The following is an 18,159-nucleotide window of genomic DNA, read 5'->3' as shown; positions in this document are numbered from 1 at the left end:
CCTGTTTTCTATGTGTGTCATGAGAAGGCTTGAGAAAGCACCCAGATCAAGATTCTGTATTCTAGCGGATAGAGCTTTCTTGCAGACAGAGTTCTGGATTCCAAAATTGACTTTCAGTTATGGCAGCACTGTACATTTTGTGAAGCAAGGGAACAGCCTCACAATTCTCTAAGCAAAGCAGTTGAGATTCAACTGTTTTTTTCTCTGGTAATTACTTTGGGGAGGAACAAACCACATCTTGTGTTGTAGCAGGCTAGCTCTCTGGAACTGATTGAGAATTTGACTTTCCTGCTTCATCTTTGGCTTTTGAGTTAATGGAGGCATCTGCTCTGCTCTTTTCTTTTAGACCTTATAGAACCATCTGGCTCTAGGATCCTTTCTAGAGACCAGAACCACACATTTTGGATGATCCCTAAGTCAGAACCCTCAGGAAGATGCAAGGGATGCAAACCAGGGCGAGAAAGTTATTCAGCTCCTTCTTCAAGGAGGAGGCTGGCACTCAAGTGAAAGTAATTACATGCAAAAGAACTCAAGCATTCATAGCATCAGCATCCCCTGTGTCCTTCCAAATGAACTCATAATGGAGAGATGTTGGAGAGGAAAGCCTCAGCAGCTCACTGCCCTCCTGGAGAATGGAGACTCATTTGCAGTGTAAATTCATTCTCACCTTTTAACAAACCCTTCTGGGGCTCTTGGAAGACTTGAGCTTCTCTGAAGAAGTTAATTGGGTCCCCACTGTGCCCGCAGGCTTCCAGGAGACTCACTTTAACATTTTTTTCTGTCAGAAAATGGGGCCTCAGAGAACTATTAGTGGAGTCAGAAGCTTGAAACTCTAGACATTTAACACTTCCTTTGGAAAACCAACCAGGCAATGGCAGATCCTCTTGTTTGAAGTGTTACCTGTTTCTCAGCCTTAATGGATGAGGGAATTAAGAAATCCTGGCAGCTCTTTCTGCTTGTAAGCCACAGAGACCTGCAGGCTTAGAAGTGGAAATAAGGTCAGAGTGGCCTTGCTGACTTGGTTATTTTGAATGCTGATTCCACTCATCTGATACCAGATTCCTATTGATTCCAGTGGGGGCTCTTTGCTGAGGAGGAAATAGACTCTTGGGCAGCCAGGCTTATGCCTTATGAGTTCTACCTGAAACACATGTCTCATAAAAATGCCTGATAAGAGACCAGCCGGACTGCGGCATCCACCTCTATTACCAATCCTCGCTGATTCAGCTGCTTTGGTTGATCATTCTTCCATAGGTAACTTTCCAAAGATGTTCCCTTGTCTGGAAAGATTAGGGTGTTCCTGAGAGAGGGGCTCTGTGCTCTGATTACAGGTATCTCAGTATCTCAGTAGCTGTTTTGTTGACCAGAGCTGCCAAACTGAATTTTCTCATCTTAAAACCTCTCCCCATTGTTTAACTTTGTCCCTCTGAACTTAGGCATATTTACTGGTCTGATGCCAAGAACCAACGAATTGAGGTGGCAAAGCTTGATGGAAGGTACAGAAAGTGGCTGATTTCCACTCAGTTGGACCAACCAGCTGCCATCGTTGTGAATCCCAAACTAGGGTGAGTCCTTGAAGGAATCTTTTATGATTGGGATAATCTCCACTGGGTTTCCATAAAATTATACATCTTTAAAGATTTTTTTTCTAATTGTACTGAAACTATCCTCTGATATTTTAGAATAGAATTTATGACTGTTTAAAGAATTATAATATGCCCTGGGATCATATAGGACCATAATTTCTGATGGGGAAATTCCTTTGAGAACATTCCTGAGAACCTTTCCGGTTACACAAACTCCTTGACTGAACTTTAAAATTCCTTGCATATTGGGTTCTTTACTTCTTTAAGCAAAGGCTTAATCAGAGTTGTTTTCCCTTTCACAAGAGTAACTCATTTATTGAAATTCAACTAGGGATTTGGTTATGTTTCATTGGATAGAATTAAACATTTATTTCCCAAATATGCAAGTACATCAAATAACATATGTATAAATATGTACTATTGATTTACAGAAATGTTCCAATTTGTGGTTTATCATCTTAGCATGAGAACTAGTTTTGTCATTTTTCTCTGCATTTCAAGACATTTAGGACTAGATAAATTGATATTTACTTATTTAATTTGGCTTCAGAGTAGTAACTTAAAAATTTTTTTTTGAGTAGCCCCAAACACTTCTCCTATTTGGACAAGACCAGTATGACCCTTTGTAGTGCCGGTAATTGTACCTAAAGTACTACAAACTATCCTGACTTTCATTCTTTCATGTTAAATAATGCCCATAGAAACTTAGCAATGACACTTAAAAAATGCTTGCCTGATAAGATTAAACTGTAATGTGGACCTAACCTCAACATTAGTCCTTCCTTCTTGTATCTTACATATATAATATCTTAAGAGCAAAGAAAAGCTCCTTATCTACTGAAGCTCTGTATATACTGAAGAGTATAAAAATATTTTCACTTAGCACCCAGGTCTCTGTGAAAGACTGTGCTTTGTTGGTACTGTTCCACTCCCCGTGCTAGTGAGGAAACCACGAGGGAAGAAGCTACAATGAAGAATACTTCTTTTACAGGCTCATGTACTGGACTGACCAGGGGAAAGAATCTAAAATCGAGTCCGCCTGGATGAATGGGGAGCATCGCAGCATCCTGGTTTCCGAGGACCTCGGTTGGCCAACTGGCCTTTCTATTGACTATCTGAACAGTAACCGGATCTATTGGAGTGACTCCAAGGAGGACGTCATTGAAACCATAAACTATGATGGAACTGATAGGAGAACCATTATAAAAACAGGTTAGAAATCAGTTAGATTCAATACATAAAATAATTAACATATTTCTAGTCTCTCTGCCCATTTTCTCAAGAAGGAACCCTGATCTTAGGAAATGGTTTCCATAATTCTGCCCATCAACTCCCAGCTGCTAAATTAAATGCAAATGAATCCCTAGCAGTAATGAAATTCTTTTTTGCTCCTTTTACAGAATTTTAAGAAATGCCTCTCAGGTGTAGATATTGTAATAACTGAGATTTCTATCATATATCCATATCAATCCATGTCTGATCGCTTCTAGACTTACTCATGTGTGATATGTGAGGTTGTTTCATTGTTCATGACTGGAAACATCTAGGAAAAAAAAAGGAGTGTTTTGTTTTCTTGTCCAGACTCTTCAGAGTTGCAGTGGTCCAGTACATATCACATATTCCCTATCTGACCAATGGTGTCTTATGTTCAAAGGAAAACCTGAAATCTCTGCTCTACAAATTGTTTTCCAAAGATGAAACCAAATCAGCAATTTGAATGTGAGCTAGTGCCCTGTAATTGGTGCCAGGCAGCGTGCATTAACCTCATGTAATTTCTGTCACCTTGATCTCCCAGTGCAGCACTTTCATGGTCACATGTGCAGAAAATATGCCTGAATGTTCCAGGAGTTTCCAGGCATTTGGGATTAATTCAGTCTGGATATCATCAGGTATGCACTGGGATCTTATCTTTTTAATACCCTGTTTTGTTTTTCTGCCATTGCTGTCATAAGCAGCATTGAAGCCTTACAGTCTGGACATCTTTGAAGATCAGCTATACTGGGTATCTAAGGATAAAGGAGAAGTATGGAAACAAAATAAATTTGGGAAAGGACAGAAAGAGAAAATGCTGGTCGTGAACCCTTGGCTCACTCAAGTACGGATCTTTCATCAACTGAGATATAATCGATCAGGTAATCACCAATCTTGGGATAAAATGCTCTTTATTATCTGGAAGCCTCCTTTCAAAAGAATGGCTATAGTATTGGCAAGGGGCAGTGGGTAAGAATAGGCTGCTCTCTTGGTACATTAAAGAGGTTATGTGGGGGTATGGTAGGAAGATGAACCATTTTGAAAAAAGAAAGAATATTGGAGGTCAAATGAAATCGTACAAACCACCAGCATTAAAAAAAACATAGTCAATGTAAAAATATTTCAGTCCTCCTTGTTTGGCATTCTGGATATGTACTTCTGGGCCATAGAATCCAGTAGACATCAGACCCTTGTTAAGTTGAATTAAGAAGTCACAAAATGGGTTTCACGAATATCAGTTTGAACCACTCTTCAAGTGGTCAGGCCACACTGCTCAGATACTTGAGTCTTAGTTCAAAATTGTCAGTCACGTGAATTTCTACCTTCTCCCCTCTTTTGGCTTCTTAGCTCTGGGTCTTACCTCCTCAGGTTAACTGTATTATGGTTCATTTTTCAGTATTGTGTAGTGCAAGATGAAGGGGAGAGGAAACTTTTGAGATGAGAAAAGGAAATAAATAGCTTGTAGTAAGTTCCTCACTTCAGGCTCTCTCCTTACTAACAGAAATGATAAGTTTAATTCTCTCAACTTAAAGCTCAGTTTGCAAGATCTGGCTCAGTAGTTAGTATGCCTAGTTCCAGGCTGAATTCTGACAGGGCACTTCCTTTGATCCTTGTATGTGAGTCAGTGGGGAAGCCAAGATTCTTGCATTTATTTAGTGAACTGAGATCAGAAGACAATTCTTAGAGGTTTGGGGTGGGAATCTTATCCAGTGTATGCCTTGGATAAATCTTGGATAAATATCATGACCTGCCCAGATCTGGGTAAAAGCAAATCTGGGTGTAATCCTGGGGTCTTGTTGGTCTTCTGAACCATCTCAAATTGCTTAGCACTAGTTACATTTGGAGGTTTGACCAACAGATACTCACTTTCTAAACCTACTAGGACAATAGAGGAGATAAGTGGTACCAATAGACAATGCAAGTGATACAGAGATGGGATGGAGGACACAGGGCGGGGGGTTCTGTGCCACTTTGGTGGGGTGGCAAGGATGAAAGTGTGAATGAAGGTGAGTTTCCAGGTAACACATAATGGTCTAGAGATGTTGGGAAGCTGTAGGACTACACCCAGCGGATGGACACACCCTTGGTGGAGTATTCATTCTCCTATCAGGACCTAACTGCTGTTCTCATCTGCTTTCCAGTGTCCAACCCTTGCAAACAGATCTGCAGCCACCTCTGTCTACTGAGACCTGGAGGATACAGCTGTGCTTGTCCTCAAGGGTCCAACTTTATAACAGGGAGCAACACTATGTGTGATGCAGGTAGGGACACCCTCCGGGCAGCCTAAGAATCCCTGTGTGCTGTGTCCTTTGCAGAACAAAGTAGGTGAAAGGGGTAGCTAGAAGGAGGGATGAGTGGTGTGGGAAACACAAACAGAGATGAGTGGACTCCAGGGGCCAAACAAGGATTTCTGAGATTTGCTAAGATCTGAAGAGAAACAGGTCCTAAATCTACACTTGTGTTGCCTTGTAAAGACCTTTTGAAGGGTGAGTTTTATTCCTCTTTCCTTCACCCAGAAGTGGATTTCTGTTGTCCCTGAATTCACTTAGCCTTACCTGAGATCAAGGTGAAGAACCATATTTTTGAGGTGGGAGGGGCTTGTATAGTATGGACAGGAGGACTAGAGGATGTTCATGGTTTTTCTCACATGCTCATTTCAGAGTTCTGACAACTGAAAAGGAGCCATATTTTGAAAGATACCTTATGTCATTGGGAAATGAAGGCCAGAATAAGAAAGAGATTTAATTCTCATTGCAAATGCTGTGGATAATTTCTGGGCAAGACTCTGTTTTTCAATAACTCTTTTAAATTAAAGAGTTAGTAAATCGTGGGGAACAACTAGTATCTCTAACTATTTTCCTAGGCTTAAAAAACACTTTGGGGCTGCCCTCCACTTTTTGGCTGATGGGGAAATGGAGAGGCTTAATCTCCTTCTACCAGCAGGGGGAGCAAGTGTTTAAACAGGGTTAAGCCCTTTTACTCGTCCAAACCAGACTGAAAAGTTGGCCCATTTTGGAGAATGAACCCGGAGACAAAAACCCGCTTCCCTTTTGCTCCCATGCTCATCCCAGCACTGCTGGGAAAATATTGCTCAAGATTTCAATATCTTGAGCAATATTTTGAACAAAATTTGTTCTATGCTGCACATGGATCCTTCTGACATTTATTGTGTGTAAGTTGTCACCTCATCTGCTACCTTCCTCTCTTAAACTTTGTGCCAAATGGGTTATGTTGAGATTCTCATCTAAAACAACTCACACCAAAGTGAGCACATTAATGATGGTATTCATTCCATATGGTCTTGGAGCAGTATATTAATTTTTCAGTTAGCACTGTAAGTAGTTATTGAGTGCCTTCTATGTGCTAGGCACCATTCTGAATACTGGAATGAACAGAAGTGAACAAAACTCTCTATCTGCTCTCATTAATTGTGTTTTCTAACAGGACAATAAAGAGAGAAACCCGTGAACATGTAATAGGGAAAGTACCATGCAGACAAGAAAGCAGAGTGAGAGAATGAGCAGGTGGTTTTTTGCTTGCTTTTGCAGACAGAATCAGGAGGGCCTCTTTGGTAAAAGTAACATTGAGTAGAGACTCAAATTGAAGGGCTGAACCAGGAGGATAGTCAACTCCTTAAGTAAAATACACAAAAATATCTATGAAACATGTTCTAAGTATAAGGCATTGGATCATTACTGACCCATCAGGCACATCAAAGGAATTTATGACATCATATATTCCTTTGATTTTTCCTTTGATATTCCTTTTTTTAAAAAACTGTTTTGCAATACCTTTATTTTGAAGGCGTCATCAAAATACACTGCCTTTCATCAAGTATTTTGAGGAGGGAGAGGTAGAAAGGAGCCTGGGAAAAGCTCCCATGCCAACTCCATTAGCACACATTCAGCAGAACTTTTTTCTTTTACTAAATGATATATTTGAAGCTGAAAGTGCTGCCGCAAGACAGGCGTTTGCCTTTGCATCTCCCGCACAAGTCTTGACGATGGGGGCCTTTGGGGTCCACGTGGCGAAGTCTTACTGGGCAGGAACATCTAGTTGTCTTACACCTTTGGCAGGTGATATCTTCTACACATCATAGGTCCTGAACCAGGCTCTGGACCTATGGGAAGGAGGAATTATTCCTTACATTGGAAGGACTTTAAAAAATAAGATCTCCTGCTCAGTGTCCATCAAGTATCTAGGTGTCTGCCTGTGTATATCTGTGTGTTGATTAGTTGATCCACTGATGCTTTGGAGCCTTTGCTAGATAGTGTTGAAGTGCATCTAAATTAAACTCTCAATTGTAATGGTCATTGAGGAGAATTTGAAAAACTTCAAAGGAGAATGTAAATGTCTTTAGAGATTCTCTTACCATGAGGCTCTTTTAACTATTCATACAAGTTCTGGAGTTTAGCATCTCTCTAATATCAACTGCCTATTTTCTTTCTACAAAATGTATATTGCTCTGAAGAGCTTTTTATTGATAAGGAAATTCACTTGACTTAAGGGGCAGGTGACAGCTTGACAGGGAGACTGTTAGCTGGCCCACCCCAGCCCCAGCCCTGGACACATTTGCATGGTGTGGGTACCTTGCTGAGTAGCCAACTAACACATGCATGGCTTTCCCTTTCTGCAGCCATCGAACCTCCTATCGCCATGCCCCCCCCATGCAGGTGTATGTTCGGAGGAACTTGCTATTTTGATGAGAACAACCTCCCCCAATGCAAGTAAGTCTGGATGCTGAGGTCCCAGCCACAGGCCTTGTGTCAGCTGGGGGAACTCGAGACCTTAACGTAGCCTGGAAAACAAGTGCAGGTGCCTTGCTGGTTCACTAATTTTCTCAGTTTAACCAGCTTGCCCTCCTATGGGGTGGTTTCAGAGGATTAAAGCAGTGCTTCTCAAACTATAATAGGCCAACGAATCATCTGGGGATCTGGTAAAAATGCTCATTCTCATTCACATTCTGCATTTCTAACAAGCTCTTGGGGATGCCACAAGCTGGGGGCCACACTTGGGGAGCAAGGAATTAGAGAAATGGCAACTGTCTCTTTCTTGCTCGCCTGGGATGATGACATGTCAGTGGGAGGGTGGGAGAACAGCTGTCATAGCACCCCTGGTATGCAGAAAGATGGGGCCAAAGATTTGCAAAGAAGAAAGCTGTTGAGAAAGCTCATACACAGAGCAAGAGAAACAGAAACTTTTTAAAAAGTTTAAAAAGTTTAGCAAAAGCACATCAGTGGAGAGGAAACAACTATGGTTTCCATTTGCACTTTCTAGGTGAAAATTCCATAGAGTAGAGAAGACACGCATAGGTTTATTTAATGGGACTGACCGTGTACTGTCACAGCTACTCCACTGTGAGTGAATTTCTGAAGTCAGACCCCGTCCTTTCTACTCGTCATCTCTTGGCAGGATAAACAGAAGTTATGCAGGCAGCATGGTGTGCTCAACGTGTAATTTACTCAGTCAAAGCTCTCTCTTCCTCGGAGTGCTTATAAAATTGTAGTGGGGCCTAAGAGGCAACAGGGCTAGTGAAAGCTTCTCCTTTTACTTCCAGGTGTTCTAGTGGCTACACAGGAACTCATTGTCAAATTGGGCTTTCGAAAGGCATCCCTCCAGGAACAAGTAAGTCAAGAATATGAGCAGCCTGGGAACACTCAGGGCTCCTAACTTGAATGCTGTCATTTATTCTTTTTAACCTAGTCTTTAAAGAATTCATGGTCCTAGCCTCCAGCTCCTCCTGCTAAGCTTGCGGGTTCTTTTCCTTCTCCGTGTGTGTTGATATGCTCTCTGTTTCTTCCTTTTTTAACAGCAGCAATGGCTGCGCTGTTGACAATCCTCCTGATCATCATAATTGGAGCTCTGGCAATTGTAGGATTTTTCCACTATAGGAAAACTGGCTCCCTTTTGCCTGCTCTGCCCAAGCTGCCAAGGTCAGTTTCATAATATGAAATAGAAGCCTATATGATCATATGAATAAATAGGTTTTTAAAAGTACAAAAGTTCACCTATTCTGCAGAAAGAAAAAGTACTAAGGATTTAAAGCTGTCATTTCAAGTTACTACTTCTTCATCGAGTAGTCTCTGAAGCTTGAGTGACAGATAATGTTCTATAGTCCAGATGGTTGCATCTACTGGTGTGCCCCACGACAGTTAGGGTACAGGACAGTTAGCTAGGACAGGTGGCTGTGCCACTGTGTATCACAGGGCTTTATTCCTGGACGTGCCCCACAGGTCTCTTAGATCTCAGCATTGGAGAATGTGTTTTAATGTTTCCAGGTAAACAAAGCGACTCACTCCCATATTTGATGTTTGTACATTCAGGGTGGGAATTGTACATTTTATATAAGTAAGAGTTAGCATGTGAAGGAGGAAAGGGAACTGTTGCAATTTTTTTTTTAAATGATAAAACACTGTTGTGGTTCCTTCCAGCTTAAGCAGTCTTGTCAAACCCTCTGAAAATGGAAATGGGGTGACCTTCAGATCAGGGGCAGATGTGAACATGGATATTGGAGTATCTGATTTTGGCCCTGAGTCTATTATTGACAGATCAATGGCATTGGTGAGTAGGGTTTCCAAATGATTATTTGAAGGTTGTCATTTTTTGTGATTTTATAAAAGAATCTTTTATAAAGAATAAAATTAACCTTAAGAATATTGAAGTGAAGAATAAAGTCTGCACTGTATGTTGCAGAAATTCACCTAAAAACATTATTAATGGTAATAATAAAGTTGAAATTTATGTGCACTCTAAGCTTCACTGTTCCACTGAAACCATAGTCTTAAATTTAATTAAAATCTAAAAAGTTTTATGGGTGAGTTTTCTTTTTTCCTCTCTCTCTCTCTCTCTCTCTCTCTCTCTCTTTTTGAGTGTAAAAGAACACAATATTTTGGTTTTATTTGATAACATTTTATGTGTATAAAAGGAGAAAAGAATCATATTTTTCCAAGTTATATATTTTTGCATTTATGTATACTGAGGGAATAGTGATTTTAAAGTCAGAATTGATTCTTACTATGGCCCTGCCACCTTCTAAGTATGTGATGATAGGCATGGAGCTTGCTCTCTTTGACCCTTGCTGTTCCCAACTGTGGAATGGGTACATGAATGTCTCCTGTGAGGACCAAACAAGATAGTTTAGGAGGAGATTAGCATAGTCTTAGCACAGAGAGGGCTCCCTATAATCCACTTTCAGTATTTTGTTCCTCCCCCAAATGCCACTTTTTGCCCTGCCTGAAAGTGCAATATTATCCCTTTCTCTCTTCTTATTCTGCTTTCTCTTCTTCTACCACCCACTCTTTCCAGTTGTTCATACCCATTCCCCAGTGAGTTTTTGGTGTAGAGAATTCAGATATAGAAAGAGTGTTTCTGTTTTCTTGAGCTGATATTTTAGTGCATTTCTGTGACCTTAAATAATGATTTGCCATTTGGAAGCTTTGTGTCTCTGTTCTTTGTTTTGTTTTGTTTTTGCTGTGCTGGGGATCAACCCAGGGCTTTATGCGTGCTAAGCAACACCTCTGCTACTGAGCTGCACCCCATTTTATCATGCTCTTTAGCCTTTCGTCTTTTGGATAAGTTTGGTGAGGCGCCTAGTGTGCCTACAGGTGCGAGGGGGGCCCATTTCTCTGCCTATGGATCAGATCAGTAAAGTAAGATCTCTCTTTCTTCCTTATCCCATCAGGATGAACAATTTGCCATGGAAATGGGGAAGCAGCCTGTAATATTTGAAAACCCAATGTACGCAGCCAGAGACGGTGCCGTCCAAGTGGTCCTGCCATCCCAGGTGGGACATCAGCTGCTGCTGCTGGATCTTGTTGTATTGAGTAGTGTCCCAGGGAGAGTCTCCTAACCTTCCTCCAAATGGAAGGAAACGCAGCAGGCCATGCCTCAGCTTCACCCTGCAGTATTTGGCTGGCCCCTGGACCCTGCCCTGCGGATGCTCAGAACCCTGTGCTGCCACAGGGTCCTGAGTCATGGTGGCCGTGCTGGGGCCATTTTGAGAGGAGTCAGAATGAGTGAGAGCTGAGTCGTTCAGAGGCCAGGCAAGCACAGGGCCTGATGTGTCATAGGCTCTTTCTGAATGTGTAGGAAGTGAGTGAGTGAATGATTGGTGTCGCAAGGGTGTGATTTGAGGTATGTCAAAGGCCCAGGGATCTCCCTACAGTTGCCTTTGCACTACTTTTCTGGAAAGTTTGAGGTCTCCAAAGTCAAGAAGTGGAGCTGGGAGAAGAGATGGGCGTACAGGTGAAGGAAAAGAACTTTTCAATAGGTCTGGACCAGTAGCCCCAGCACCTGTCACCTCTACCTCATTTGTACAAACAACCATAGTCTCAGTGACAATAAATAACTTCTAACATGAACACCTAAACTGCTTTTAAATTCAGCATATTTTAATATAGGATGGAAATGTTTTACAAATAGCTTTCTTCGGAGCAGAAATATTTGAATCTTGAATGAATTTGCCCTGATCCTTTTTAATAACCAGATAGCAAAACTTTAATGCATGATGAAAACAGATATGACATTTCATTGGCATTTTCACTTTAAACAAAATGAGGCCGTGTACGTGAACACGTACCCAAGTTTGAGAGAAACAAAGTGGTAAATGTGAAATTAGAGGACGAGGAGCTGATTATCTTCCTTGTAATTTATATATTCAGGGTAATTTGGGTTTAAGAGGAAAGCTTGGAAATATATGAATGTTATAAAAATGTACAAAGGGGTCTTAATTTCATTATAGTTAAAAAATTCAACCTCTTTAAAGCAGTTCTCTGAAATTATTAATTTTATTCTTAGTATTAGAAGGTGGGATTCTTAGTCCACCAGTGAGTTTGGGGAATTATTCACACTGTTCTTCTATGACCTGGATGCCTGTATTCAACTTTTATTTAAAAATATGGTCAATAGCAGGAGTAGAGAGCTATAGAGAAAACAGCAGGAATTGCTATTAATAACTAGGAGTGTGGCCAGTGAGCAGTACCTTTGCCTCCCAGGATTAAGGCCTGAGATGACATAGGGGTGGTGCTTTTGACTGGGGGGGAGCTGGAAATAGCATTTAATTCTGGTCTACCCATATAACAAAAATGGTTTCTGACCACATATGTGGGAGGGCAAAATGATAAACAGGACCAAAAAAGTTGATAAGAAACTTTGTGGTAAATCTATTTATTACTGAATTCTTTGAAAACTGGATAAGGGACTTCAATATGTTTACAGATGACAATGTCTGGAAATGTGGATAATAAGAATTATGGAAGTTCCATAAACCCTTCTGAGATAGAGCCAAAACCAACCTCCCCGGATGCTGATGGAACTCAGGTAACACTGGTAACTCAGATAACATCATTCCAAATGAGTAGAATTTGCAAAGAATTTAGGAATTGCTGGGTGGATATTAATCCATGAGAGATCATATCACAAAGAAGGGAAAACAGACTTATAGATCCAGTATCTGCAGAACAGGGAAATCTAACTGGAGGTACTCATTTATCTTGAATAAATATTTCACTGTGCTGAGGATACATGTAAATGACTCTTCCTCCTAATGTATTATCTCCTTAATAATGTAGAGATGGTTTTTTTGTTTGTTTTTTAAGCTCCACCGATATTACCAATATTGACCACTAGATGGCACTAATTTATACCCTCTTCTCTGGCCAGTGAACCAATGGTATGTCACTCAACCAGGCATAGTGTTTAGTAGTGGAGATTAAAAGAAAAAGACCATCTAGTGGAGTTTCTCTACCATGTCTGTTAGATCTTTGCAACTTGAGGATTATTTGGAATGCATATAGAAATTCAATAAATACATTAGATGTAAAACTGTTATAATGGATAATGTATCTCCAATTTTAATGGACACAGATGCAGCTATCCCAGACCTTGCTATTTAATTCTGGACAAGCCATTTTATCTGGACCCTAAAGTCATCAATAATGTGCCTCACTAGGGTCACTATCAGAATATTGAGTAGGACAGTTCTTTGGACTAGAAAATGTGTCCTGTGCATTGTAGGATATTTCAATATTCTTGATGCCTGTCCAATAATACTCATTATGACCCCAGAAATCATCCATTACGCACACATACACACACACACACACACACACACATACACACATACACACACTCTCACACTCCCCCAGGTAAGAACAATAAGATCTAGAATGTCTCAGTTCTGAGATTCTGTGATTTTGTGAAGTAATGTGAAGAAATGAAATTTTAAGATAGTACCCTTTTAATTAGTCACCATATCCCAAGTTGTATAATCCATAAACAAAATGGTATCTGCAAAGTTAATTTGGAAATCTCCTGAGATGTTTAGCTATGAAGCACCTCAGACATTGGTTCTGTTCATTTGGGTCAAAATGAAAGCTTATTGGTTAAATTGTTGCTAATGAGAAGAGCTTATGTCTAAGGTCTCTGTGTACCTTTTCATTATTTATTTCTTCTTCTCTTGTCACACACACGCACACACACACACAAACACACACTCACATAGGTGTTGTCTTAGGAATTTTCAGTTTCATAATTTTCAAGGGACTGAACTTTTTTCCCCTTTATACTACATTTAAAAATGGATGTTGCAAATAAATTTTCCACAGACACCAGAATACTTGAATGTCCCATATTGGGTCTTCAGTTCTGACTCAACCCCAGGGCAGTGCCAGATTTAGTTTATACTCTCGCCATCTTTTCTAATTCCATTTTAAGTCTAGTGACCTTGTTTGACACCTCTCCCCCAGATTGTGCAGGAAGGGGATTGCAGTAGGGGGACTGTCACCTCTGGCCTGCTCCTCAGTGCTCAGAGAGAGAAAGAAAACAGAAAGCTGTTTCAGATGAGACTCTTCCTTTCTCATCTCTGTCTTGCAGCACATTGATTCTTCCTCTTACTTTTTTAAGTGAGTTGAGGCTGAAACCCTTTAAGATTTGTTCTCCACAGTGTGCCCAAGGATCTTTCTGTTCCTGTTGTCTCTTGGTAGCTGAGCACTAGTGTGGCTTAAAAGCAATAGAGGTACTTGGTTAAGATCAGTGGAGATGGACTCAAATATGCCAAGGAGTCTTTATCTTTCGTCAGTACGTAGGCTGCAAGGCCTCAAAGTCACGAATAGGAACTTCTGGGCTTGGTTCTACCATTCTCCATGGACAGACAGGGCTCTGACCTGCATGTCTTCATCTTCCTGAGGTGGCACCATGTATAAAGTTAGGTGCTCTTTGCAATTTGGGTTAAGTGAATGTCCTCTTCTGGATCTCCTGTGGTCATGTGCTTCCTATCACATGCTGGTCCTAACTTTCACAGAGCAAGAGCCATCCCTTAAAACTGCCTTGGCTCCCTGTTGGAGTAGGCTGTCTCTTCCCTTATCTCCTGCCAGGTAATGCTTCAGTAAGGTGAGAGCCACCCACCATTGACTAAGGTGGTTTCCTTTTGGATCTTTCAACTTATGGGCTTCCCTGAGCCTTTGAGTATTCACTGCCTGCTCGCTGCTCAATCTCGCTCTGACTCAGAATCTGTCATACAGGGATCTTAAGAGGACCTATCTCAGAGGGTTGTTGAGAAGATTAAATCAGAAACTTGTAAAAATCTTAGTGTAGTTCCTGACCCAGAGTAAGCACTCAATAAATGTTAGTTGTTTCTATGGTTATGATGATTTCGGGAGGAAATGATGACGTGAGAGAGGACACACTTGAACCAGACAAGAATCAGGACACTCTTTTAGAAAACAAGAGCTACAATTTGGCTTTTTCTTCCAGTCTCTGGGCAGCCCTAGAAACCTCTTGTGTGTCTTAGTTTTAGCCAGAGCCATCAGCGTGGCAAAGTGTCTTGACACTGTGGGTCCGGATTGGTAAACTGTACACTTCAAAGAAAGAACCATTTTGAAATTATTAAATAAGAAGAGCCCAGACAGTTTCAGTTATTGTTTTGGGAGCAATAGAAGAATAGAACAATTTACCACATGAACCAGGTTCCAAACTCCTTTGTGCTTCTTCGAGAAGAAATTTTAAAAGCTGCACCAAGGAAAAGGTACCCCCAAAGAAATTCCATAACTGAATGTTTTGTTTTTTCTTTTCATTTAGGCTACAAAATGGAATATCTTCAAACGAAAGCCAAAACAAACTACCAACTTTGAAAATCCGATCTACGCAGAGGTAATTTTTAACAATTGTTCTTAGTGCATTTTTTGTTGTTGTTGTTGTTTAAAGAAATACTACATTGGACATAAGCTCAGATTTTTCTGAGCAAATTGGCAAAGATTAGTCTTTACTCAGAACTGTTTCTGGTCATGTTGGGAGAATGAATGTTTCCTTGTGGTTGTAGATGGACCCGGAGCAGAAGGAAAGCGTGGCCGTGGCCCCACCTCCATCTCCTTCTCTCCCTACCAAGACTTCCCCGAAAAAAGACCCAAGTCCAGGCTACACTGCAACAGAGGACACTTTTAAAGACACGGCAAATCTCGTGAAAGAAGATTCTGAGGTATAGCCACACACCAGTGATGTAGGGAATAATTAGAAACACATTTTTGCACGTATATTTTTTACAAACAAATGAAAAAAAATGTTCATGTTCAGTCCTTTACAAAAAAAAAAAAGAAAGTATATTTTTCTCTGTTTGCCTGTATTTGGAAATGTCTGGTGTGTCTTTTTTCTTTTTTGTTTTTTACTTATGCCGTTTCATATTTTTACAAATAATTATCACGATGTACTATATGTATATCTTTGCACTAAAGCTGTCTGAAGGTAATGCTAAAAATACTGTACATTTGTAAATTTTGGAAAGATTGTCGCATCACTGAATTTGCTAATAAAGGTATCTGTTGAATGGGTTGGTGATCTTAGTAAATGATCCAGTGAGGAAAGGAGTTCACTTGGGGCTTTTTGTCATGGTTAAAGAAAGGGCACCCTTCATCTTTTCTTTAGAATTATCCAGGGAAAGGAGTCCAGGCCCCACTCTTGGGTCCATTTTTACATATCAGCACTTAATTAATGTTCAATATTCCACATAAACTTGATGAATAGGCTTATCAGTAGAGGCCACTAAGTGTTGTAGAAACACTGGATCTGACTGCCAATGCCTCAGACAATACAGAAGGTAGAAGAAGAGACTCGATTTCATCCTTCTGCGTGTTTTCTGTTGCCCATCCAGAACCCTCCCTGTCCTCTGTGTCCTCTCACTAGCTGCCAGGTCAACATTTTTATTCCTAATGTCTTCGAGGAAATCCCATGTCATTAAGCACAAGTGTCCTGGGCTATGTTTGTATCTAATTCAATGAGCTTTTTCCCTTGGCGGATCCTAGAGCAGCTTCTGCCCTCGCCTGGCATCTCAGGTGGTCCCCTACCCCAGTGACTGGAGCTCGGTAGCTGAATTACTAAAACCAAAACTGTGTCTTAAAGTAAGGTGCAAAACAAATACCAGTAAAGTGAAGCCTCAACTAGGTTTCTGTTTCTGTGTGTGGAAAAATATCATTATAATGACTATTTATTTAGTGAGTTGAGCATGAATAGAAAGGGAAACTGTTCTTATTGAGCCTTTTTCAGGTCCTTTGCCTAAATCCATACATTTGTATCAGAATGTACTGTACAGCCCGGCTCTCCTCTGAGCAGCCGGGATGGTCTCCCCAACAGGAGCCATGGCAGGAACACAATCACCACGGCAAGTAGCAATCCTGGTTCTCGTGCTGATATTGCACATTTGTTGAACAATGAATGGACGAATGGATGGATGAATGAAATGTACTACTGATTATTTTATGCCTCGGTTCTCAAAATATTTGTTGCTCATATTTTGAGGGCTGATTATAATTCCTTGGAAATGTACTTTGATTAGAAAAGCAACTGGAAAATGATGCTGCTGAAAAATTTCTAATAAATGTGTATTTTATCAGATGTTTTCTGGGTGCTTCTTAAAGTCATGACTCGGTTGTGTTTTGCCATGCAGAAAGCTTGAATGCCTTCTATTCACATGGATTCTACTTCCTGGACACAAACCTAGACCCATTTGTTTGAAAATCAACAAACCTCTGCATTCATTCTGTTTGTGTCTATGATATAACAGAACAAGTTATAGCAAACAGGTCTCCAGAAACCAGGAAAAGTCAGTGTCCTGCTTAGCCAACAATATTTCCAGTCATTTCCAGAACGCTGTGTGTGGCTAGTGCAGGCCAGAGAGGAAGGACACATGTTCCTGTTCCCTAAGGATAGTCATTACCAGCCATTGCTTTCATCACAAAGGCCCGGTCATTCTCCAGCTGTGAATATCTCTGAGCCTCAGCTGCTGCTTCTATCAAATGGGTTGTACGTGTCCAGGGTGAAAATGTAGGTAAAGAGTGTAGCCCGGAGCCTGGTGTAGTCAGCCCCCCATCATTAGTGGCCATGATGGTCATAACTGATAAAGTAGAGAGAAAACTGAAGAGGCACGTATGTCCTTTAAAACCTCCTCAGGTGATTTTACTGCACAGCTGGGGTGGAGATGATAAAAAGTTTGGTCATGGTTTGTTGTCTTTGGACAGACACACACACACACACACAAGATGATAAACACCCCTTCATATGAAAAATGGGAGAACCAGGGCTAAAAAAAAAGCTCAAGTGCACATTTGGGTCATAGCATGGGGAACAGAGGTTCCCCATGAACCTCTCAAGGTCACACCACCTTGCCCCAATGAAAGGGGTGTAGAAGCCCCTAAGTCTAGCACCTTGCACCTTTGTGGAATGAAACAACAAATTGATGTATGAATTTCTTTTCTCCTTGTTTCCCATGTTTCTGGGCCTAACTACAAGGGACTTTTCTTTAGTTATGTTCTTATTTGTTAATTTCCCTGTGTCTGATTACAGCTGTAATTTCCTTGGGAGAATTTTGAGTAAAGAGTAAAGTAAAGCAAGGGAGCCATTGGTTTGGGGAGATAAGCAACCTTGAGCTCAGTGTTTTATGCCATTTTCCCAAATCTTAAAGCAAACAAATTTATTCCATGAAGGGTGATGGAGGCTATTTGCAGTCCCCAATAATGGTCACACACATTGTCGGGTAGTACCTAGGTTTTGGGCAGAGGAATCCGTTTTTTTTCTTTGATCTTTGTTAAGAGCCCTGCTTAACATGGCGGTACAGACTCAAGTCAGTTGGCAAGTCATAATTTTCATGAAGCGAGTGAACTCTGACTAACAGGCGGTGTGACCTTGAGTAAGTTTCATCTCCTCGCAGATTAGTAGTTTCATAAGGCAAATGAAGGGGTTGAACAATTTATCTCTAAATTCTCTTCTAGCTTTCAAATGCAATGGCTCAACAATTTCTCTCTATTCCGGTCTTCATTTGGAATTTTGTTAATTTCAA

General features: G+C 40.8%; 1 protein-coding gene across 4 annotated transcripts in view; it reads left to right on the top strand.

Moving 5' to 3' along the window:
- Lrp2 (LDL receptor related protein 2) overlaps positions 1-16,718 on the top strand; it is a 193,938-nt gene extending 177,220 nt beyond the window's left edge. For 2 of the 4 annotated variants that reach the window (XM_040294432.2, XM_021727069.3), the window contains 12 exons: positions 1,437-1,565; positions 2,578-2,798; positions 3,542-3,718; positions 4,979-5,098; positions 7,474-7,564; positions 8,395-8,462; positions 8,653-8,770; positions 9,269-9,398; positions 10,519-10,620; positions 12,054-12,155; positions 14,913-14,984; positions 15,154-16,718. In XM_040294432.2, coding sequence (XP_040150366.2) covers positions 1,437-1,565; positions 2,578-2,798; positions 3,542-3,718; positions 4,979-5,098; positions 7,474-7,564; positions 8,395-8,462; positions 8,653-8,770; positions 9,269-9,398; positions 10,519-10,620; positions 12,054-12,155; positions 14,913-14,984; positions 15,154-15,315 — 1,492 coding nt within the window. In that variant the 3' untranslated portion in view covers positions 15,316-16,718. Of the gene's footprint in view, positions 1-1,436; positions 1,566-2,577; positions 2,799-3,541; positions 3,719-4,978; positions 5,099-7,473; positions 7,565-8,394; positions 8,463-8,649; positions 8,771-9,268; positions 9,399-10,518; positions 10,621-12,053; positions 12,156-14,912; positions 14,985-15,153 lie in introns of all 4 variants that reach the window. The other 2 variants (XM_040294431.2, XM_021727033.3) reach the window with 1 other exon arrangement.
- Positions 16,719-18,159: the final 1,441 nt, after the last annotated feature.

This window comes from Ictidomys tridecemlineatus, chromosome 7 (genome assembly GCF_052094955.1).
Source record: "Ictidomys tridecemlineatus isolate mIctTri1 chromosome 7, mIctTri1.hap1, whole genome shotgun sequence".
NCBI lineage: Eukaryota > Metazoa > Chordata > Mammalia > Rodentia > Sciuridae > Ictidomys > Ictidomys tridecemlineatus.
This window is presented reverse-complemented; position numbering and strand designations above follow the sequence as displayed.